Below are 26,109 nucleotides of genomic sequence, written 5' to 3'. Positions count from 1 at the left end.
AAACCCATTATTTCCAATAGCTTGCGCGGCGCAACAACGGTTTTGCTGCGTCAAGCAAAGCGTGAGTGCAGCAGTATATACTACTGCTGGTTAGTTTAATCCATAATAATACATAATCATTTATTAGTTTATTATATTTTGTATTTATAATCTGAAGTAACTAAAGTTTGAAATAAATGTGGGAGCAGAAGTACAATATTTACCCCTGAGATATAGTGGAGTAAAAGTGTAAAGTAGCAGAAAATAGAAACACTCAAGTAAAGTACAAGTATTGCAAAATTGTAGCCTACTTAAGTACAGTACTTGAGTAAATGGACTTACCGATAGTTACATTCCACCAACTTAAATACATTTAAAAGGCTAACTGTTTTTCCAACTCTAGTCACAAAAGTTGGGAGGTATTCTGTTTCTGCTCAATACTAATACCAATTACTGACAACTACGAATATTTTTAATATCAAAATGATTTATAATTAATCTGGAAAGTAAACAACAGTTTTTGTGGAACATATTTGAATTTTTCAATGATTAAGACATGTACTTTGAATGTAAAGAAGGTGCCAGAGTGCCTTGAAAAGCATCAAAATAGAGCTTGTTTATCAAAAAAGTTTTAATTAGACTCTGTCTGCCTCAATGATCACCATGATCTTAAAATTACAATTATTCTCCTCCTCAGTTCTTGGTTTACTTGAACCCTCTGAAAATGATGGTGGATCATCATTAAGATAACAGGAATCGGTATCATATGAATCTTGAGATAGCAATGGATCAGTTGATATGTCATGACAGCTGACTGGGAAAGCATTGCTCTAAAGTGACACAGCGACACCTCAATGGAAAATGATCTCTTCTGTATTGACTTTCAGTAGCAGAAAAAATAATCTGATTTCCTTTTCTTTGGGAAGGACATGGGTTAAATGCAGAGGTCAAATTGCATGTATGTACCTGTATGTATATGACACTAATATTCTAAGTTAATTATAAGTTTTATTTTATTTTTTAAAATGCTGCCTTGTTAATGCACTGTATGGATGCACTTTTGTCGTACATATTGTTGCCGCCGTGATTTTAATCTCAATGCGACTTCCTCGTTAAATGAAGGTTATTATCCAGTCTCACTTCATTACAGTAAGACTGATTATTAATGCAGTTATGAGGCTATTCAGGAACATTTTCAACACCTCCGTGTTCGTTAATTGACTTGCTATTCTTTCCTTTCCTTCCATATTATCACAGCAGGAAAAGCAAAGACGTAACTATTATTAATAATGAGTCACATTAGGCGTCCCTGAAACTAGCTCACCCCAACTGAATGTATTCATTATTAATGTTAATGATTACGCCTGTGCTTGCCCTGGCAATACGTGTCCAAATGTCTGCTATGACAGACATCTATATCATTTACTGTATATCAAATCCCTGGTTGTAGAATGAATGAATAGATGCTACAATAAAAGCGAGCTGCTTTTCTGCTGAAACCGATCTGCCCGTGCGCAAAGTGAAAATGCGGAGCAGATGTATGTGGTGCTTGGCTGGTGGAACCTCTGCCTCCGCCGTCTCCCAATCCTCTGTCCCATCAACAACTCCATTTGACTGCATATGAGCAAATGCATCGATAACCTATTCAAAATTCATTATATGATAATAAGCACTAGGCTAAATATGACAAATATGTATTGATAAATTCTGAAAACTGGATTGCTTTCCGATGCAACCCATGGGGGGACTGAGACTGGCTGAGTGGAACCCTACAGAGATGTATTACGCACCAGCCTCATAACGCCGCCGTTTAGGGGGAGAGGGCCCCCTAAGTAGCCTAGACGTCTACACCGGCACACACAGGGGGATGATGAAAGGAGACGCCACAGAGGAGTGTGCACCGTGATCTCTCTGGTCACGGCGGTCATGCCACAAACTACAGACCTAGAGCATTCAGAGGATGGATGCCTTTCCTAGGTAGAATGACAATAAGGGGGTTTCTGAACGGTTTCCAGAACAGAAGTGCTCACCATCCAATCGCTGAAAAATGCAATTCTTACAGAAATCTCACAAATGTCAAAAGATTTTGATATCAAATCACAGCATGGCTTTTTCTATGGTGTTCCTCAAGGTCTTGGTGTCTTAATCTGGTATTTTGGAGGGATTATTGATCATTTTTTATCAATTCTCAACTGGTAAAAAATGGTTAAATTTAGCATTAAATCTGTGTAACAAATGGTATCAACCCAAAAACTACTGCAACAACTTATAAGCCATAATAGAGCATGGGGATGGACATCATATACTTCCATCATAATGTTCTAAACCCTTACACACAATTTATTTTAATTAATGAATGAATTTATTCATGTTTATTTCTGATTTCTGACTAGAACAACTTGACACACAGTGCTGAGCAGCATCTCAAAATAATCTTCAGTTTCCCAGCTTTCAGATGATGTGGCAGACTGGGTTGAGACACCGCGGCGCGCCACGCACACACACACTCAGCCTTTTCCAGTTACCTCGCCCTGCACATCTTCCCCAACTGCACACGGATTGTGTAAATTAGCAAAGTCTGGAAATAAAGCCAGTGAATGCTCTCGCACAATCTTTACACTCCATGTCCTCATTATCATTTTGAGTCCTAATCATAATGCAGGCCAAGTTCACTAAATCTAAACTTAAATAAATACATAAATTGTGTCAAACTTCCATTTTCAAATGATATCCCGAGGATTACGTGAATGGAAATATTAGGAGTGTTAAGTGACCACCTCACATACCAGCACTTTGATTTCTCTGTACCTTTTCTTGGTCTTCCTCTCGGTTGTTACCATGATTCACCGTAAAGAACCACTGATCAGCAGGCTCATTTCTATGTATCAACATTCATGAAGTGCTTTGTGTTGACCATTTATGGTTGAATGTGGGCGTGTAGTGTTGAAGAATGAGCTCTCTCAACCTCATATAAAAATGTCAAGTTGACCCAGGCACGACTGATTTTAAAATACGTAAGGGTTCTGATCTTTTTGGTCAAGACATTCCCCAGGGATGTGTCTGGGGGAAGATTAACGGTTTCCAGGGAAATGGTATTGTGATAGAGTATCTGTGAGAAACATTAGTTAAAAACCATGCCAGGAAAATTAGGTGAGATACAAGAACATTTTCCACGTAAGGTGCTAGAACCAAGTTATAAAAGTCAGACGTAAGAACTCTGACGTTTGGAATCTGTTGTAAGCTTGTCATTCTGAGCAAGAAATATACTGTTTCCCCGCTGGTTGCCAACTCCAGAACTGGATCGCCCCCCTTCATTTTGCCACGACAGTAGAGGGCGGGATGTGATTTGGGATTTATAAAAGGAAATTGCGCACTGGCAGGTGTACGCACTGTTTTTACAAATCAGAATATTTTTTGGCGTACGTACATTTCCTCATGCAAACATTTAGTGTGGATCCTACGCACTGTTTTATAAATGAGACCCCAGGTGAGCCTCCAACCCCCCTCTACAGACTCTGTCCTTCCTGGGTCCCAGTGCTAGACTTCCATTTACCTTCCCTTCCACATCTATTTATCGTACTAATTTCTGTCCTTGTGCAGCTGCAACACTTAAAGAAATATAAAAATATAAATGGAAAGCCCAGTATTAATTGGACACTGGAACTACCTTGAAGCATTAAAGCTCACCATCTTGTCAGCTTTGGAAGATTTAACTTTTTCATGCCTCCACGCCGGTGACAGCTGTAACAGGAGGTATTATGGTTTTGGGTTGTCCGTCTGGCTGTCCGGCTGGCCGGTAGGCAACATGTTTTTGGCATCATTGGGCAAAAAATTCCATAATAACCTTTCAGCATATTGTAATTCAAGTGTTCTAAGAGATAACTAGACTTCTGCACCACTTTTGACCAATCACACGTCATTTCAGAGAGAGAGCGTTCCTATTGGCTCTCTCTCTGCCCACCACTGGTGGGCGGTGTTTGGTATTTCCTTGACTGGTCTCAACATGGCTGCCGGTCACAAACTTTCTCATTTTACAGCTAAACAGTACACTACAAGATGTTTCTGAAAACATTTGAGTCGAGTAATAGGCATTGCAGTAACAGAATATTGATTCTGTCTAGTTTGACCGTTTGGTTGGAGTTGGCGAGTCATTGACTCATAGATGGAAGCTGGACAGCAGACTCCAGCTCAGCTCTGACTGGTTGTTTTCATCCGGTCTGTGAAATCACCAGAGGTCACAGAGGCACATGATTTTTTTTTCCAGATTACCCGTCTCATGCTCTACTGTCAGGATAACCGTTTTATAAAAATAACTTTTTTAAATCATATTTGCTCCAATTCTACCCACCGCTGCTTTAAGTTTTGTACATATAATGTAAAAAGGATCCATCATCCAATAAAGCGGAAGGAAATATTAAGCTTTCTCAAGAAAGACAATTGGTACCGAGAGCTATTCTAAAAAAAACATTTAGTGGATAAAGAGCACATGAGCACACTTAGTATTCATCAGTTACTTGCAACAGCAGGAGAGTCGCTATTTTTATAGACAGAGCCACTCCATTTGTAGCACATAAAAAAGGGACCCTCAGGCCTTCTCCATGGTACAGTTTATGGTATACATGTCACTACATTATGTACAAACATTTATGCTCATAATCCACTGCAGTCATTTTGGACCGGCAGACCTGGAGGACTACAAATCCTCTTTACAGTGCTGGGTGGTGACTTTAATTTGTTGTTTAGACAACAAATTAGACATGTCTCGAGTAGATACATATAGAAAAATGAGTGCAGGTGCTTCACTAGTTAAGATGTTAGATGATATTAATCTGATAGGTGTATGGAGAACTTTAAAACCATCAGCCAGGGATTTCACATTCTACTCTAATCCATAGTAATCCTATACTCGAATGACCATTTTTTGTACCACCGCAGACCATATAGGACAAGCGATTACAGCGATTTGGTGTTTAGGTTCTGGCAGGAAAAAGGGTCTGAACCAGCTTGTCAAACTCTATGAAGGAGCAACAATAGTCATTCAAAATGTTCCTTACAGTCTAATTTTTTTCAGAATTTACAAATAAGGTGCTATATATACCAAAAAACAAACATGCTCCAAATGTCTTTCTTGGAAGACATTCATAAACAACACATTCCAAAAAGATTTTTTACTTATGTTTTATGAACCTTTGGTTTAAACTTGCATTATTCTACTTATCACATCCGAAAGCAGCGACATACGTACACTGATGGAAGACGCTGCCCACAACCTGCCCATCAGGATCTAATATAAATGGTAAATGGACTTGCATTTATACAGCGCTTTTCTAGTCTTCCGACCACTCAAATACTCATTCACACACCGATGACTCAGCCTTTGTGAGCAATTTGGGGTTAAGTGTCTTGCTTAAGGACACTTCGACATGTGTCGAACACAGAGCCACAGACGCCCCATATGGAAGAAAATATCTGGGCATCAGTTACTGAAAACACGCTTATTATTCTGAGCTGTAATACTGAAGGAGAGATACAATTCAAATATTACACAGGCTTCATTGCACACCATTATTGAGAAGCACGTTTGGTCTAAGCTCTCCTAAATGTGTTAAATGCAATTCAGAAATTGGCACATATGCACATGTTTTGGAAATGTGTAAAGATGCAAACATTTCATTGGACATTGGACATTGGATTGTTAGTCCCTTTCTGACTACTATAGAGCAAAATTTCATTTCAGCTCTTTTCTTGGATGGTAGTGGCCTTGCTTATCTTTGAATAGCGAAAAAATAATTGTACTGGTGGGAGGAAATCAAAAAGAGTTGTTTTGATGTAATATTCTGACCAGGTGAGTAGAGACGCACACCACTTGCTTTGTCTCCTTTGTGGTGCAGAGAATCAATTCCCCTGAATATCCAATTCCAAAGAATAAAGGCACTTCTCACATCTTTCTCAACACATAACAATTATAAAGTGACACACTGATTAAATATATGCAAAAACATTACAGAAATGACATTACAGATACAACAATGATAAGAACAAGGGGGAAATACCCAAGGAAAGTCTAAGAAAACAGGGTGACATACAGAACTTGACTCCCGTGTGCCATCTTTGCCATGAATGCCTTCTTTGGATGGATTGGTTAGGTTTAGGCATGATGAATAAGATTAGTTAGTTTAGGCTAAGAATATCAGGGTAAGCCAACCAGAGGCAGAGTATAGTGGGTATTGTCTTCGCCATAGTAGGAAAAAAATATTGCGATCCGGAAGGTCCAATGATGTCATTCTGCATAGTAATTTGCCATGTGCTTCTGTTTGGGATAACGGGCTGTCGGAATAATGGAAGAATAGAAAAAGGCAGTGTGGTGCACCTTGTGTTTTCAACCTATAAAACCCGCGCAGTCTGATCAGGGCCTTATACAGCGTTTAAAGCTTCAGTAGGCATCAAGTTTTAAGGGTCATTGGGAAAAAATTCCATAATAACTTTTCAGCATATTGTAATTCAAGTGTTCTGAGAGAAAACTAGACTTCTGCTCCTCCTCATGGCTCTGTTTTCAGGCTTTAAAAAATCTAGCCTGTGAAGGGAGACTTTGACCAATCACCAGTCATTTCATTGAGAGAGAGCGTTCCTATTGGCTGTGCTCCGGTCATGTGACCAGATCTTGAAGTTCCTTCACCAGATTTCACAATGTCGGCGGCGTCACAAAATGTCTAATTTTACAGCTAAACAGTACACTACAAGATGATTCTGAAAACATTTGAGGCGAGAAATAGGCATTACAGTAACATAATATTGATTCATATTTGATCAGCGCTGCCTAGTTTAACCATTTGGTTGGAGTTTGCGAGTGATTGTCTCATTCATTGTTATTTGTAAATATGTGGTCAATACAGATGTTTGTCCAGCATAGCTGCAGTACACTCTAATTGACTTGTTCACCATCTAACTATAAAGCAAGGAATCTCTGTCTGTCTGTATGTCCTTTGCTTATCTCAAGTTCAAACTGTTATCCAATCTACTTCACAATTGGCGCTTGTATTAGCGCAGTGTTGAATGTGGTGCAATTTGGCCAGAGAGTGGTCTTATATCAATGACCTTTACGTTTTGGCCTGTAACTTTGGAACCGTAAGTCTCTGAAACAAAATCTCTTTTTTTCTGTTTTTTTTTTTAGGTTCCAGCTAAATCTATCCATACAAGTTTATTTCCACCATTTTGAATTTTGTCCAAATCAGATTTTTTGGCTCAAATGCTATGGGAAGGGCGTATATTACAAAAAATGTCATATCTCCTGAATGCTTTGTGCTATTACGACCACATTTGTTGGACATATGTAGATATAAGGTCTGAGTGACCATTACAAATTTGGTGCGATTTGGCTAGTAGGTGGCATCATCTAACTATAAAGGAAAGAACGTCCGTCCGTCTGTGTATGTATTAATGTATGACTGTCCTTCGCATATCTTTGGAACTGTTCATCCAGTCAACTTCACTCTTGGCGGGTGCAAGTAGTCGTACTGCAGTTCTCAAGCAGCACATCTGGGGGCCAAGCAATCGGCCCCTTCCGGACGGGCATGCGCTCCGAACGGCACTGCACTAGTCTGAGTTAAATTACAGATGAGTGCAGTGCTGTTCAATTGAATCACCAATCTACGTTAAAGTCACCAAGGACAAATATTTCTTTACCGATATCTGTTACCTTTATCAGCCCAGAACATACATATACTATATCTTGCACACTTGCACTTGGGGGCCTATAGCCAACAAAAATCTGTTTACAGTTAGCAAGATGGAACTCCAACCAAAAAGCCTCAATACTAGGAACCATCAAGTCCAGTCTAACCTTGGTGGGAATGTGACTTTATATAGATATATATTTCTATGCCTCCCCAAAAAATATTCCTATCATTTCTAAAAATGTTGTGTCTGTTATTGAGTGGTCTAAATGTGTTTCTTAGTCAGAAAGTGCATTGATTTTTCCATCGTTAATTATGCTAGATGTTTCATGAACTTTATATCTCAAATTCCTAATATTAATATGAACTATGCTTAACCCTTTTCTTGGTAGGTTCATTAACATGCTTTTTCTTTTCTTTTTTTTGGTTATGTTCTAAAACACACGACTAACTCCGCACAACTCTGCATAATCCTGCGGGAAGATGCCGAGTTGCCAGATTTTGAATGAATGCAGGCTTCCTGTCTGCTGGCTGTGGCTCAGCGCTGCTCTCGTCAAACTATTGACACACATCGATCGTAGCTGCACTCACAGCACAGAGAGGGATCACTGGGACACGTGCACATATGACACAACCCGTTCTCATCTATGAAATACGGCCGCTTTGTATCGAACAGAGTAAAGGGGGACTTGTGAGTCGATATCAGAAGCCGATGGGCGTGACACAGCGGCGGCATTTGACAACCGGAACGAGCTGCACATCCTGCGCGCTGTTATTGGCTGGCGGTTACCCTCCCCACGTGGAGCCCAAAGGCTATTTGCTGACACCCAGAAGAGTCCAGAGTAAAGCAAAATATGAAGAAAAGAGAAAATGCAGGCAGAGGGCTGCAGGGTCTCTGCAGAAACAGACACCACCACACACTTCTAGTGGGGCATAGGTCATGATTGAGAGGGATTAGTTTTCTATCATTCCATACATTGTTTTTTGTTAATTCTTGCAAATGATATCTTTAAGAAGAAAAAAAGGTCTGATACCAATATGTATTGTTACCTTCGCCAAGGCCAAAGGCCTAAGAAGGAGGTTATGTTTTCACCGGCGTTGGTTTGTTTGTTTGTTTGTTCGTTAGCAAGATTTCTCCAAAAGACCGCGATGGATTTGAATGAACATTTTTTTGAGGGGTGGGGTGTGGCACAATTAACGCTCCGGATTCAGGAATATTTTTAAGGATTCCGATCAGCCTGAGCATTAAGACACATGCACAGTGTGACTGATGACGCGTGACCCCGCCTCCTTCTGAGAGCAGAGAGATACGTGTGTGGATGTGTGTGCGGGAGCTGCTGGCCGTCCGTGGTGAGAAAGAACAAAGCTGTAGCTGACAGGATGAGAGACAACGTAGTGTAACGTTATACAGACATAACAAGGCTGCTGAATGAGAGAGGCATCCGCCGACACGTTACACGGAAACACACCATGTTAATAATAAGCCGACCACCTCACGGTACCGCCAGCTGAGAGCTGGGATCTGTTTTTAAAGTCATGCGTTGGCGGAGGTCTGCGCTCTCCGAGTGCCATTCAAATTTGTTTCTACTTTTCTCTAATCTTTGATTTTTGGGAATTATCAGATAATTTGACCTCTTCTGGACTTGAACAGTTATTTAAATGAAATCATGTGAGCAGTTTAGAGGGTAAATCTCTCTCTTTCATCCGAAACATGACAAGGGGCAATGTGTTGTATTTCATAAGATTATCAAATGTTTTTAATGTAAAATCTTCAACTGAAAAGTAACTCCAGCTGTCATATAAATAGAATGGAATGGTTCAATATGAACCTAATTCCTAGGGATTCTGTGCTGAACAAGTTAGAACAGCTTCTACAATAGCAGCTATAACAACATTGATGAAAATAGAAAACTACACCTGCATCTACGACCTGACGAAGGCCTCCGGTGAGAACTTGAAATAGATTTTTCACACAGTCCAATTCGCAAGTACAGTCTCTATGGAGGTGTGAAAATGTACGTGTCGATGAGATGGATTGTGTGAGGTGTAATTTAACTCATCTTGAGATTGTAACCTTTTTAGTGGGAATGATATTGTCCACACAGAAGGAGATGTATGATGAGACCGTGTCCACTTGCTCATTGATGTTGCTGGATTGGGCTATGAGGTTATTCCAGTCAGTGGTTTCAAAGCATCCTTGTAGCCTGTCAATGCTGTCATTGGTCCACTGTTTGATGGTTTTAATTACCTTCTCTGTCCTCCTCACAACTGGTGAGTAGGCCGGTGCAAGCAGTATAGAGAGGTGGTCGGCAGAACCAAGGGGGAGGAGGGCAATGGGTCTGTATGCGTCTGGGACTGAACCATAGCATTTATCCAGTGTCTTTCCCAGGCGGGTGGCACAGTTGACATATTGGTAAAAACCTTTTAAAAATCTGTCGGCTGAGCAGTGGTTAAAATCACCCAGGATGAATTTGGGGGAGTCCGGGGATATGAGTTCAAGTCTGTCTAATGTCCTCTTGATGTGCTCTATGGCTGTGGTTGCATTAGCTCTGGGGTGAATGTAGACCAAAATGAAAAAGAGCTGTGGGAATTCCCTGGGGAGGTAGAAAGGGCGAAGGGAAACAGCCAGAAGTTCGATGTCTGTGGTGCACAGCTTCTCCCTGACAATCACTGTAGAGCACCAGCGTGTGTTTACAAAGAGACAAACGCCACCGCCATGTTGTTTACCAGTGAGCTCACTATCTCGGTAAAGTCTTATGGGTTTCCCGAAGCCATCTATATGCAGAGTGTCATCACCGTCATTCCTATTCAGCCACGTTTCAGTGAATGCAAGAATGGAGGCAGTCCTGTACTCATATAAATGATTTACGTTAGCTTGTAGTTTGTCTGTTTTGTTGCGCAGGGAGCGCACATTAGCTAGGATGACTGAGGGGAGCGGTCGTTGTTTACATTTCTCCCGTTTGAGTCTGGCTCTAATTCCGACCTTTTTTTCCCCCCTTCTGGTTACCTCCTTCTTGTTGTGAAAAGAATCCCCTTGGTTAGAATACTTGCATCGTATTTCCTCCGGGAACTTCTCTGTACCAATAGCTTGGTGGGAGTGAAGTCGTAGCTGCAGCAGATAATCTCTGGAGTATGTAACTCGCAGGCTGTCAGGGAGGTTGAGTCCAGTTGTTAAGCAGAACAAATACTCCAAAACGAGCAGAAGCATCAGTGACCAAATGAATCTTCTGCGATCCATGTCGCTGGTTAGTGTCCCCAAGCAGTTTTATGCTCCACAGTGAGCGGTCGTGGCAGGTAAACAGAGGAAGCGGAGACGGAAAATAGCCGTGCACGAGAAAAAAACCTCGTCAAAAAGTTTAAGATGGCGACGTAAGCAGCCAAACGTCAACCACAATATCGAGAAGGATATAACGTAACACGAGCTATATATACAATAAATAACAGACCGATAGATAAAAGAAAAAGAAAAAGAAAACTACTCTCCGAGCCGACCGGTCACCGCACGAGCAGTGACCCTGAAGTCTATCATCATAAAAGATATATAGTATATAAATTAGTTATAGCTATAGTTATATTTACTATAATTAACATCCAGTAACGGCGAGCCGTCATTACACCCATTCTAAATTGAATAAAAGGACACATTGGATTTCCTCAATTCAATAGTGGACATTGGTTGCACACCTACAGAACTGCGAAACACTTTACAATAAGGTACACAAAATGTGAGTATTACTGGGGAACGAATGAGGAACTAAATGCTAGTGAACCATTAGTTAATGAGTAACTCCCAATCCAATTTTATAGAGTAGCTAATGATTATAAAACGAGTGAGGAATAAATCAGGATGGGCTTCGCAACGATAATTGATAAATTGTTAGAGTACTTCTCTAATAATTCCTAATGGAGGATATATTATATAGTAGATAATGATGAGTTATTAGAGAACAGACTGGGAGATCCTGTATTAACGAATCATTAAATAATGATTATAGTTCATGAATATTATGTGAATTGATCATACTGACCACTTTTATGAGTCGTTCCTGATTAACTCTGAATCAGCTGCTGGGCGGCATAAAAATAGTAACGACTCGTTGATAACTGATTAGTTAAAGCTGAAGTAGGCGAGATTGGAGCAAATATGATTAAAAAAAGTAATTTTTATAAGACGGTCGCTATATCGTGACAGTAGTACATGAGACAGGTAACCTGAAAAAATCACGTGTCCTCCAGTGTCCTCTGGTGTCCTCCAGTGCTCCCAATGGCATCTGCAAGATTTCACAGACTGGAGGAAAACAAGCAGTAAGAGCTGATCTGAGGTCTGCTGTCTATGAGAGCCGGCTGTCAATCTCTCGCAAACTCCGACCAAACGGTCAAACTAGGCCGCGCTGATCAAATATGAATCAATGTTCTGTTACGTTAATGCCTATTTCTCTCCTCAAATGTTTTCAGAATCATCTTGTAGTGCACGCTTTAGCTGTAAAATGAGAAAGTTTGTGACCCCGCCGCCATTGTGAAATCTGGTGAAGGACCTTCAAGATCTGGTCACATGACCAGAGCACAACCAATAGGAACGCTCTCTCTCAATGAAATTACCTGTGATTGGTCAAAGTCTCCCGTCACGGGCTAGATATTCTAAAGCCTGAACACATAGCCATGATGAGGTGCAGAAGTCTAGTTTTCTCTCAGAACACTTGAATTACAATATGCTGAAAACTTATTATGGAATTTTTTCCCAATGATGCCAAAAATATACTGCCTACTGAAGCTTTAAACATTAGTTACTGTTTTTGTGTCCTCAAGTAAAGTGAGACATAAATACGGAGTAATTACTGAGGAGTCCCTCATTACTTCATCATTAATTTATGATTACTTGCCCTTTTTGTGTCAAAATCTGTGGTGGCAAAGACATTGCTAGTAGAAGTATTCTGATGATACAGCTCTAATATCTCTGTTAAAGGTCCCATATTATAAAAAGTGAGATTTTCATGTTTTTTTATTATAAAGCAGGCTTAAGTCCTATATAAATACTGTGAAAGTATCGAAACGCTCAATCCACAGGGAAATACACACAGCCCGTATTCAGAAACTCTGCATTTGAAACAAGCTGTCAGGATTTCTGTCCATTTGTGATGTCACAAATATACAATATTTAGACCCTTTACACAGTTTTAAACGTAAATGTGTCCCAGTTTATTCCTGGTTGCAGTGGATCTGAATGTCATCAGCTGACAGGAAGTAAACATGGACCCAAACTGTTAACTAGCAACGCAATTCTGTTGCAATTTCGTCGCAGTTCCGTCAAAATGTGCTAAAACGGAGCGTTTCAGACAGAGGGTAAATACAGGCATATTCAGGCTGACAGTATGAGGAAAATAAAGTTTTTTTTTAACCTTGCAGCATGTCAACATGTTCTAATAGAAACCCAAAATACTAGTACAACTGGTAACTCGGACAACCCTGTGCTGCACCAACATGGCGTGAACAAAATGGTCGAGTGGAGTGATAGTAATGCTCTTAAGATTAACACAAAGAAAACAGAAGATATTGTATTTGGTTCACCATCTGACTCTCATAGAGTTCCTATTGTTATTCATAACGGAAAAATCATGCAGTTATTTTCATATAAATATTTGGGCGTAATGATAGACCATCTGTTATTTTTGGAAAGACAACATTGAATTTGTCTGTAAAAAGACAAAAAAGAAGAATTTACTTTCTCCGCCGCCTCGGGTCTTTTGGGGGCGAGTAAAGAAATTCTTCTTTTGTTTTTTACTTCTGTGATTATGAGTGTCCTACAGTATTGTTTTACTACATTGTATACAAGAGTTTGTCACTACTTTAAAGACGAAACTGCTTCACCAAATGAAAATCTGCACAAAGATTGTAGGTCAACCCCTTGAGAAATTCTATGAAACAGCCTATCATAATAACATCTTAAGGCTGGCTAACACCATCGTCTCTGACCCCAACCATGTTATGAACAGTGAATACAAATTGTCCGACCATCACTGACCATCAAATCGGAGATATAGGGTTCCAAGGTTTGATAAGGTTAGAGCAGGGGTCAGCAACATCCAGCTCTTTAGCTCCTCTCTAGTGGCTCCCTGTGGATTGCTTTTAAAAATTAGTGGAAATGAGTAACTGCTTTTTGTTTACATTTTCATTTTTATTTATCATTGTTCTAGGTCTATTGTACGACGGTACGGCAGAGTATTAGGACCACATTGTGGAAAAAAAAATAAAGCTGAGATTTTGAGAATAAAGTCATAATATTACAAGAATAAAGTCATAGGTTTTATGAGAAAAAAGTCGTAATATTATGAGAATAAAGTCATAATAATATAAAGTCATAATTTTACGTGTTATTTTGTTTTTTCTTGTAAAGTTATGACTTTATTCTCGTAATATTACGGCTTCTTTTCTGGTAAAATTATGACTTTATTATCTTAATATTACTACTTTTTTCCCGTAAAGTTATGACTTTATTCTCGTAATGTTACGTTTTTTCTCATATGACGACTTAATTCTCTAAATAAATTTTTTTCCCTCAATATGGCCCTAATACTCCGTCGTACATTTGCACTTGGGCCCTCACTGCATTACACGTATATACGATATACTTAAACTATAAACTGTATTACCTTCATCACAATGCTCAAATGTTTTGCGGCTCCAGACAGATTTTTCTTCTTTTTCTTTTTGCCTAAAATGTCTCTTTTGATAGTAAAGGTTGCTGACTCCTGGGTTAGACTGAAGCGCTCCTTTGTTCACTCAACGTGTGTCATGGGGTCAGAGTGCATAGATCAACTATATGCTATAGCCAGCTAGTTGCTTCTCAACTCCATCTCTTTCAGAGCAACTTCACAGCCAAGTTGTGCGAATTTCGCTCGTCAACAGTGTGCCAAGGATAACAGAGACTCCTTCAGTCAACATCCCTCCTTTGATTAATCTATAATCATCATCATTATCTTTAGAATTTGGTATTAAATTAAGGACTGGTCAAACTCTGGCCTGCCTTTAAATGTCAATTTGTAATCCGTTTAGAGAACATGTGAACAATCACCAAACCGTATCTTTTCCCTTCTCAGAGAGTAAATTCAATAAAATCCATAAAGTCATTAGATGATCTGTGGTCATGAGTATCTGTGGTTACTCCCCCTTTGACACTATAATCTTTTTAGTAGGGAAACAAACATTGAGGTAAGCATATAGGTTAACAACAGGACCATATCAAACATAATTAAACATAACAAATATACATTTATTATCTCTCTCCACTGGATACACCCCTGGAGAAGCATTTTTCTGGGCCTCAAACTGGTCCGACAAGCCCTGACTTGGCTTGTAGAAAAAAAATATTTCTTTTAATAATAGTCAAGTCAAGTTAATTTTATTTGTATAGCCCAAAATCACAAATTTGCTTCAGGGGGCTTTACAATCTGTACAGGATACGACACCCTCTGTCCTTTACAGTGCGACCCTCTCATCGGATAAGGAAAAACTTAACCAAAAAAAATCCTTTTAACAGGGAGAAAAAATGTTAGAAACCTCAGGAAGAGCAACAGAGGAGGGATCTCCCTTCCAGGATGGACAGACGTGCAATAGATGTTCTGTGTACAGAGTAACAACAGAATGAAAATACAACATAGACAATCCATATGACAAAAAATAATACATGTGTGAGAAGGTGGATCCAGGAGGATGTCAAGCAGCTTCCTGGCGTCGCCAAACCAGTAGAGCCAGAGCAACAAGACCTCCTCTCCACGCCAACCAGAAAGAGCCGTGGTCATGTGTCATGCTCTACAGAGGCTGAGCTTAGTTCAGCATAGTCAGGTAAATGTGTAGGAGCTTCGTTTAAGTAAATTTGCTAGATCTATTCCAGAGAAATGTGTAGCGTTTAGTGGAAACCTGAGTCAAAATAATATGAGGATCCGGCACTATACCGGAGCTCTGACATGCACTTCAGCATTCACTGCTTTTAAATCTTGAACAAAATGCCAAGTGGTTAGGAGCCATTTTAACAGGGAAGATAAGTGTGTGACAAAGGGGAGTCTGGACGTGGCCCAATTGTTCCTTCCTTCAATAAGGATTCAAAGAGAGGAGTAAAAGTGCCAAATTCATACATCAAATCAAGAGCTAACAGATTAATAGGGCAACATGCTGGAAAGATGAAAGAATGCTTCCTGTCCTGTCTACCTGTTTCCGAAACCACAGACAGCGGTTTTATTCTGGAAATCTCCGATATTTCCCTCAATGTGGCCCCCAACTGATTCTCACACATGTACAACAATTCAGGAATTATCTGAAATCTCTCTCTGAATCTACACAGACCTGTTCAGACACTTGCCGTAGATTGCCATTTGTTTCTTTCTTTGTACAGCGTACCATCCAAATTTGATACAAAAGACATAAATAAATAAAATGAAACAAACAAGTCAACAAAAAAGATTAGAACAATCCCTTCTTTTACCTCCTGTATTCCTAATCCTAACCCTTTACGTTCTGACCCCTGTGGTTTAATTAACCTCCCCCCTCCTGGTAGGCAATCATTGTAAGGGTCTCTCTGTTTTCTCTTTAAATATACCCCCAATGTATTCAATGTTTACCGTTGGTACATCTTACTTCATGCATGAGAATAAGTTTGTTGCAGTCATGAGACCAGACAGTATGACTAAATAAGATACAGTATAAATAAGCTTTGCTTCCAGTTGTCTTGTTCAGTCGGGTCAATCTAGCGAGTCTTTCCTTATTGATGGCAGACGCTCCACTCAGTGAAGAGACGGAGAGTGTAACATTTATTCTTAATGAATTTTTTTTTAATATTTAACACTTATATGAAGACAAAAATTTTAATTTTATTTTTGAGGAAAAAGTACAACTGCATAAAAAGTTCTTAAATTCAAATCTTTTTCATTCTTAAAATTGATATGAAAATATAAATTCAGTGTGATAAAAATAATTTTATTCTATGAGGGGTGGAAGTAAAGAAAAATTTATAAAAATTGATGAAAATGCACGTGAATTAAAAAAAAAAAAATGGAGCCTTAAAATGGATGTGAAATGAAAAATGGAGTGATAAAATATCAAGTGATTTGATTCGTTTAAAGCCGATTTCACTAAACCAGTCGTGATGAGATGAAAACAGAGCCACGTTCCATCATTTTCTCCATCTTACAGTCATCATTTACAACACCAAATTGCCATTTATCATTTTAGGAAAGTGTCTCTCAGGGTTTGGAAGTAACAAAAAAATAATTGTAGAAAAAGGGAAGTGATGAGAATGCATATGAATTAATAATGGCAGTGATGAAAATGTATGCAAATTGATAAATAGTGATAAATTGTCCATTGATTTGATGAACTTGACTGACATTTTATTTGAAACGGTGTTGCTCTGATGATCGACTGTTGACAGTTCAACACGATTTGTTGTGTTGTGAATGTTTTTACGCATTTTCATCACTTCACCTTTTCTTCGATTATTTCTTTTGTCACTTCCACCCTTTGACGCCACTTTCCTTAAATGATAAAGGCCAATTAAGTGTTGTGAATGATGAATGTGAGACGGGGAAGATGATGACACATGGCTCTGTTTTCATGGCATCACGACGGTTTTGGTGAAATCGGCTTTAAATTAATCAAATTAATTAAATGTATCACTCCATTTTTCATTTCACATGCATCTTCATTACCTCTATTTTGATCAATTAATTTTAATAAGGGATGGAGCCCAAAGCATAATAGAACTAAGTATGCAAAAATGCAAATGCAAAAAACTAAATGCAAAAATCATGCAGATGTGTTTCTTAAGATATTTTTTTTTTTCAGCACAAGGGAAGGTTTCTTGGTTCTGTTGCACCGCAATCATCTACAATTTCCTTTCCAGCTTCCTTTATTTCATGTCTCATGGCTTTTGATTTTTTTTTGTGAGGCACTTTGTGATGTCTGATCTTTAACGTTGCTCATCACAGACGTTATTCAAAAAAAAATGAAGTCAGTTGGGATGAAAATACCTGTGGCTTTGAAGGTGCAAACAAAAAAGGAGGGAGTGTACCACAGATCGTAACAGTCATATTCCACAGAAGGTGCATCTCTAACACACTAGCTAAACTAGAATTTTCCACCGTCCTATGCAACGTCAGCTCATGACGAACAGTTCACTAATGATTCCGAACACAAACCAAAAAATGCACGTGTATGTGAAGCCACACACAAAATAAATCAGATTGAACATATCAGTAACTAAAGATCTAAAACTCAGGTCAAGGCGTGTGTGTGATTGTATTTTGGCGACCTCAGATGTAGTGGCTCATGTTGACGATTCAGTGCTGCCCATCGCTCTTGATCCTGCAGGCCACGGCCGTGATCAGCGCTGCTCCCTTCCCGCTTCCGTCCTCGGACTTGTGGAAAGTCACCTGACACTGCGGTGCCAAATCCTGCAACGTCTCTTGCATGATGCTTGAGAAACTTTAGCGAGAGTGAGGGAGGGAAAGAGAGTAAAAAAAAAAAAGGGTAGTGTTGAAAAGAGTGACGTGAAAATCTCCCCCTCTAATATTTGATGCACACTTAGTAGTGAAGTTATGAATAAACATTAAGTAGCTGTCTCAAAATTTGAAGGGGACCTATTATGCTTTTTCCCTTTCCTTTAGTGTGTTATAGTTTTTTGTGCATGTAAAAGGAGTTACAAAGCCCAAAGTCCACGTCAAAAACAGTTACTCTCCCCCCACAGAAACACTGCTCCTGGACTGCCTGAGGGGCCGTACACATGCCGCGTCTAAAACGCGCGAAAGAAACGCCAGCTGTGCCGCTATTTCTTTTCTTTCCAATGTGCCGCAGGAGGTTGTGCTCCTGTCGCGCCTACCGTTACTAAGCAACCAAAACCTGCGTGCTATAGTGATGATGATGATAATGATGATGATGATGATGATGATGATGATGATGATGATGATGAAGTTGCTTTAATTTAGCAGGAAGCCTCGCTGACTAAACTAAACAATCAAAACAAAGATAAATGGATTTCCAGCTCCGTAAATCCCTCACAGTGGATTTACTGCTCCATTTGCTTGCATCAGCGTGGCTGACCTTTCCACCGGATGTTGTGACGTCCTCGGACAGAAAGGGGTGAAGCAAGAAAAATATTCCGTGGGACTGATGCTAAAGCTCTGGGTAGCCCTGCAATAAAACGATTAACTTCTCCTACATATATTTATCAGACTTATTAGATTTACGGAAGAAAGAAACAATATCTGCTGGCTGTGATTGGTTGTTCCTCGTCACATGACATGCGGCGTACACTGCAGCGTTCCGAAAAGTTGAACTATTTTAATCTCGGGGCGCAGCCGTCACGGCTCGAAAAAATACCTGCTTGGGAACGCTTGCGCGCTCCGACGGCGTCGCTCTCGCGTTTGAGTGTGCCTGCTGCGTGTCTACATTGACAACAATGGATTTGAGCATGCAAAAGACGAGGCATGTGTGCGGCCCCTTAAACACGTTGCTCGGAGTCCTGCCCTTTCTTCTAACGTGGTGATGTCACCAAGTAACACATTTGCATAGCGGCTAGTTTGGCACGCCCTCAAACAGAGCTAGTTAGAGTGGAGTCCAAAGAGTTTTGTTTGATTGACCGATCACTTCACTGACCAATCAGAGCAGGCTGGGCTTTTCGAGGGGGGCTACAAGTAACAATGTAGCACTGACAGCTAGCGTTTCAAATGGGTAACAGCAGCCCAAATTCAAAACATTGGAGCCGCCGCACGTCCGCTCCTCTGGTGTGACTGACAGTAGTTAGCACACATTTTCGCAATTTGAGGGTTATCGTAATCACTTCACCGGCTGTGTGTCTCAAATACTCGCTGCCATGATAACCAGCTGCACACGGACCACATAGAGAGATGCCCCGAGGCTTTCGGCCGGTCGGGTAGAATCGTTAACGTTATCTCTGTTGGTCCAGTTGGTTTGCTTGCTTCCATGGCTGCAGAAGGCTGTGTTTGCATGCCAATCTGTTTCATATGTGGTAACGGGGTGTTGAAATGGGCAGTGGACGAGATCACACAGATCCAAAGCAAAAAACAGACGTTCCGGACCAGAATGGAAATTTCAAAGGAGAACATCCTGGCTGTAGCATTGTTGTAGGAGAAGCCAGTATTTCAATTCAGCATGTTTCCTTAATCTCTGATGACACATCAGGGTCATTTTACGATTTATTACAGTAAATATATTAAATATTGGTTCTTTAAAGCATGTAAACATGTTCTAGTAGAAACCCCAAGAACAAGTATGCACTTGAAAATAAGCACAACAGGTCCTCAGTTGTCTATTAACAGGCTGGTTATTTACAGGCAGCACTTAGCCTGAATGATGGTAAGGTCCTGACAATGGTAACCCAAGGCTTAAGTCTACCTACGCACACTTGTTTAGTACTTTGTGTTAGGACATGATTGCTCCTTACTGAGGGTGCGTCTTATAAAGGGTGCCGTCCACTCCCACGGTGACCGAGAGCTGATTCAGGTTGCGGTTCTGCCGTATCTTGTCGACCACGGCGGCTAAACCGGCGCCGCAGAGCTGAGCTGCGCGGCGTGCCACCACGCTGCACACCTCCTTCACCAGTAGGCTGTCGTCTGTCGTGGAGCTGGTGAGGCCCAGGTGCTGCAGGATTGAGCGGACCTGTCGCATGGCCAGACGATCACTTTGGGGGTCAAGAGAGAGAGAAAATAAATCAGGGTTATGCACATGAAAGAGACGGCTGACATGCAGGGTGTGTGAAGGACTTTCTTTGTAGCGGTGATTTTAATTTATTTAACTTGCTTCAACAGGGGTGACATTGCTGTAGATTGAATGTCGTTCAGTGTTAATATGCAGACAAGATCACTGTTAAACTGCACTTCACCCACACAAAAAAATTGTTTTATTCCAATATTCAGCACTTTCATGTTGATAATGTAAAAGCTGCTTAAAGGAACTCTCGGTGATCCGAAATTGCTTGTAAACAGTGACACCTGTGGCCGTTAAGTCAACGACAGTCAGCGTCCTGTTGCTCGCGCTTGTGCTCGCACTACGTAGACGCGAGCGAGCATCGGTCAAAACAGTGAGGCGACACACATGAGACTGAACGTAATTGACAGGCATCATGTTGATTAACGTTAGCATCATTAGCAGCTAAAAGCACTATATCACTATATGTTTCACATGCTTGGCAGTAACGTTAGCTGACCAAACGAAGGTCTCTCCATGAATGGAAGGCCTGGCCGATGTTGATCCTAGTGTTAACCTTTCCTGCTTCAGCCTCCCGACTGTGGTCAGAAGAAACAGGGGAGACACCGTAGTTTAGGTCTCCTGGGCCGGAGTCGATAACGTTACTCGCTACGGAGTTAACCCCCACCGTCACGTCACGAGTAACAAAAGTTGCGTGCTGTAAACAACAAACGTCAGTGGGGTGTTTTCAAATTCAATTTATTTTTCTATAGCGTCAAATTATAACAGAAGTTATCTAAGTCTAGATCGTTCTCTATAATGAAAACGATTTGTTGTGTTGTGAATGATTTTAAGCATTTTCATCACTTCACCTTTTCTTCGATTGTTTTTTTGTTACTTCCACCCCTTGACGCCACTTTCCTTAAATGATAAAGGCCAATTAAGTGTTGTGAATGGTGAATGTGAGACGGGGAAGATGATGACACATGGCTCTGTTTTCATGGCATCACGACTGTTTTAGTCATATCGGCTTTAAATTAATCAAATCAATGAAATGTATCACTCCATTTTTCATTTCACTTGCATCTTCATTACCTCCATTTTGATCAATTCATTTTAATAAGGGATGGAGCCGAAAGCATAATAGAACAAAGTAATTTAAATGCAAAAATCATGCAGATGTGTTTTGTGTTGTTGCTCGGGTCATTTCCATATTAAGATATGATTTTTTTCTCTTGTCCTGTTGCTTGCGCTTGTGCTCGCACTACGTAGACGCGAGCGAGCATCGGTCAAAACAGTGAGGCGACACACACGAGACTGAACGTAATCGACAGCCATTATGTTGATTAATGTTAGCATCATTAGCAGCTAAAAGCACAATATCACTATATGTTTCACATGCTTGGCAGTAACGTTAGCTGACCAGACGAAGGTCTCTCCATGAATGGAAGGCCCGGCCGATGTTGATCCTAGTGTTAACTTTTCCTGCTTCAGCCTCCCGACCGTGGTCAGAAGAAACAGGGGAGACACCGTAGTTTAGGTCTCCTGGGTCGGAGTCGATAACGTCACTCGCTCCAGAGTTAACCCCCACCGTCACGTCACTCAGCAGCAAGGAAACAAGACACATTCCTGCACAAACTACAACTTCCACTGTACATTCACTTGATATTCTCAAAACTAACTCTCTTCTGCTCCGCTGCTCTCTTATTGTCTCACACATTTGCTGCCCCTTTCTCTCTTTTGCTTCACCACTCACTCCCCACGTGCACACACTCTCTTCACTCTGGCTCTGCTATTCTCCCACAACACTAGTTTTTGCGCCGACGCCAATCACAATCATGTTTTGCAAGAAGGGCTTCGCCAGATCTAATTTTTGCTTTTTCTTGTGCTTCCGTGGAGTTTGTGTTGGAGTCTAAGTTGTGGTGGGGGCTGGTCGTTTGTTGGCGTTTGCGGACTTCATTTCTAACCGAACGTTAGCTACGGCTAAGGCGCTCGCGAGCGCGCATGACGTCACATCCGTTGGAGTTTCCCAGAAAAAACATCCCGCATTCTTCAAATTAAAAGCAGTCTACAATAGGGATGAGTTATGATTTTCGATTTATTGAATAGGCGTTATTTGTAAAAAATAAATAAAATAGTTTTATGCGACTATTCGTCCCATCTTAAAAAATATATATTTCCCTTGTATTAACCGTTGCAGGCGCTGCCTGGTAGTAACGTTACTACCGGTAAAACATGTGTGGAACCGGGTATTATTTGAATAATAATCGAATAATTCCCACTAATTTTTTAATAGTATTTTTGCTTGAAATGCACATCCCTAGTCTACAGACAGAGAGAGGAAACCCAGAAAGTCAGTTCTCAAACACATTTAGACCGCTGAGTTTTACCACGTTTAAAAAAACAAAACGATTCATACGTGTAAAAATTTACATTCAGTCCCTTTAAATATATGTGGCCCTGAGTTCACTGATTTAATCCATGAGTTAACTTTATCTTTCTGGCATTGCTTCTTTCCTGAGTGAATTGCTGATAGACAATGCAGCCACCTTTTTCGGGGGCACATGAGATTATTTTGTGAATAGAAGCGATTTTTGTATATCAGAGTCAGATCATGGTTGGAAATAAATACTGTGTCAACTGTTATCACCTTTTGTATTAAACACACAGAAAACAAGACCAGTACACTATAGAGTTTCTAATTGCTTCTTATTCCATTGTAGTTGAGTGTTTACATCTCTTATCTCAAAATAAACACTAATCTCCTCAACAGTCTTGACATTTCTAAGATTGGTTGGGCGATGGAGCCGACAGGCCTTTGTTTTCAATTATGATCCGTTTAAATGATTATTTTTCATCATGACTAGCAGATGAGCGGCATCATATAACATTTCAATTATATAAGTGTGAATGCTTTCTCAATTACTTTTCTGAATCACCTCCAGCTATCATACTACATACTAAAGCAAATTAGAAACTTCTGTAGAAATGACAATCCTAATATATACCATATACTATGGTGTACGGTCTAAAACCTGCTCTGTATATAAAGCGTCTCGAGATAACTTCTGTTATGATTTGACGTTAATTAAAAATAAATTGAATTGAATTGAATATAAAACTTAACCCCTTCACTGCCTCATTGGCCCTTAAATCTTCCTCACGGGCGGCATGTAGCAGCATGTAGACTCGGTCTCATCTCTGTCCTGTATTAACGCCTCTCCCTCTGACCAAACCACCACATACTTGCACACGTGCTCTTCTATATGAGCGGGCTGCTGTGCCTCTCTGATGTCTGTCTGTTCTGTATTCAGGAAACGTGACACCTACGTAAAACTCAGCGGTCTAAATGTGTTTGAGAACTGATAATTTAACAACACCGAAAAGGTTACACAAATACATTTGAGAATGAACTTGTTGATGAATTACTGTCTTTATTCACTAGGTTTCCATTTATGTGGCATTAAAGGGATGCGAGTGTTTACGCGTATAAACGTTTTTTTAATCGTTTTTGGCAAATCTAACGGATGTGACGTCATGCACGCTCGCGAATGCCTTTATTTTCAGCTGCGCTACAGGGATAACAGTGTGCAACCATAGCTAACATTCGGTTAGAAATGGAGTCCGCTAACGCCACCAAACGACCAGCCCCCACCACAACTCAGACTCCAACACAAACTCCAAGGAAGCACAAAAAAACAAAAACAAAGTTATATCTAGTGAAGCCCATCTTGCAAAACAGGAATGTGACCAACGTCGGGCGAAAACTAGTGTTGTGGGAGTGGCGTAGGTCATTTTGGAGGATAGCGGAGCCAGTGCGAAGAGTGTGTGTGCACGTGGGATGTGAGTGGTGAAGCAAGAGAGAGAGAGCGGTGGCGAGTGCCTGAGGAAACGCGCAATCAGCGGAGCAGAAGATAGTTAGTTTAGCTTCGAGAATATCCAGTGAATGTTCAGTGGAAGTTACAGATTGTGCAGAAATATATGCTGCAGCTCCTCGAGACCAACAACTTTCCTGTGTCTTGTTTCCTTGCTGCGGAGTTAACGGGGGGTTAACTCCGGAGCGAGTAACGTTATCGACTCCGGCCCAGGAGACCATAACTACGGTGTCTCCCCTGGGCCTTCTGACCACGGTCGGGACGCTGAAGCAGGAAAAGTTAACACTAGGATCAACATCGGTAGTGATAGTGATATAGTGGTTCCAGGGGGCTTATTGGTTCATGGTGGAGAGGAGGTTGTGTTGCTCGGGCTCTATCCTTCTGGCATGGAGATGTGGTCGTGTTGCTCTGGCTTTATCTATCTGGCGTGGAGAGGAGGTTGTGTTGCTCTGGCTCTATCTATCTGGCGTGGAGAGGAGGTCGTGTTGCAAAGGCTCTATCTGGTTGGCGTGGAGAGGTCGTGTTGCTCTGGCTCTATCTGTTTGGCGACGTTGCTCGACATGTCACTGTTTTGACCGATGCTTGCTCGTGTCTACGCACAAGCGCGAGCAACAGGACACTGACTGTCGTTGACTTAACGGCCACCATGTGTCACTGTTATTAAGCAATTTCTGATTCTTACCGAGAGTCCATTTAACGCCCTGCTGAGCGCCAACCAACTCGTTTTCCTTGTGCTTGATGTTGTTTTTATTCAACAAAATCTTATTTTCGTAAAGTAAAGATTGGCATTTTTAATATAGTTCCTAGTTGTATATGCCTGCTGTCTGTGGCTCACACATGTAACAGCCAATTACTGTGTTGATTTGACTAATGTGATCTCATTCGGTAGCTTTGGCGCATCACTAATGCCCATTCTTGTTTTGTGGCGTTGTAATTTATCTGCAAAGTCCCCATTCTTACTGCAGTTACCAAGGTGAACAGGGGTGAGCTGAGGAGAGCACCTATTCAGACCTGGCAGTTACAGTGGAGGAAATAAGTATTTGATCCCTTGCCGATTTTGTAAATTTGCCCACTGACAAAGAAAAGAACGGTCTATAATTTTAATGGTAGGTTTATTTTAACAGTGAGAGACAGAATATAAAAAAAATAATCAAGAAAATCACATCATATAAAAGTTATAAATTGATTTGCATTTGATTGTGGGAAATAAGTATTTGATCCCCTAGCAACCAGCAAGAATTCTGGCCCCCAAAGACCGGTTAGATTAGTCCTCTCGCTTTAAGAAAGTACTCTGAATCTCAACTCGTGACCTGTATAAAAGACAACTGTCTCAAGTCATTACCTGTATAAAAGACACCTGTCCACAATCAGATCCCAACCTCTCCACCGTTGGCAAGACCAAAGGTCTGTCTAAGGATGTCAGGGACAAGATTGTAGACCTGCACAAGACTGGAATGGGCTACAAGACCATCAGCAAGCAGCTTTGTGAGAAGGAGACAACTGTTGGTGCCATTATTCGGAAATGGAAGAAACGCAAAATGACCATCAATCGCCCTCGGTCTGGGGCTCCACGCAAGATCTCGTCTTGTGGGGTATCGATGATCATGAGAAAGGTGAGGGATCAGCCCAGAAATACACGGGAGGAACTTCTTAATGATCTCAAGACAGCTGGGACCACAGTCACCAAGAAAACCATTGCCATAATAGATTGAAATCCTGCAGCGCCCGCAAGGTCCCCCTGCTCAAGAAGGCACATGTACAGGCCCGTCTGTTAGCCAATGAACACCTGAATGATTCAGAGAAGGCTTGGGAGAAGGTGATGTGGTCAGATGAGACCAAAATCAAGCTCTTTGGCATCAACTCGACTCGCCGTGTTTGGAGGAAGAGGA

The 26,109-nt window shown here is 40.8% G+C and overlaps 1 protein-coding gene across 1 annotated transcript in view; it reads right to left on the bottom strand.

The window, feature by feature from the left end:
* Window positions 1-17,485: 17,485 nt before the first annotated feature.
* The window catches only part of hk2 (hexokinase 2), a 70,482-nt gene continuing 61,858 nt past the window's right edge, over window positions 17,486-26,109 (bottom strand). The window contains exons 18-19 of the mRNA XM_074637255.1: window positions 20,104-20,340; window positions 17,486-18,125 (exon numbers count right to left, since the gene is read on the bottom strand). Of these exons, the coding sequence (XP_074493356.1) occupies window positions 17,981-18,125; window positions 20,104-20,340 (382 nt within the window). The 3' untranslated portion in view covers window positions 17,486-17,980. The remainder of the gene's footprint in view (window positions 18,126-20,103; window positions 20,341-26,109) is intronic.

This window comes from Sebastes fasciatus, chromosome 6 (assembly GCF_043250625.1).
Source record: "Sebastes fasciatus isolate fSebFas1 chromosome 6, fSebFas1.pri, whole genome shotgun sequence".
In the NCBI taxonomy this organism is placed as follows: Eukaryota; Metazoa; Chordata; class Actinopteri; order Perciformes; family Sebastidae; genus Sebastes; species Sebastes fasciatus.
This window is presented reverse-complemented; position numbering and strand designations above follow the sequence as displayed.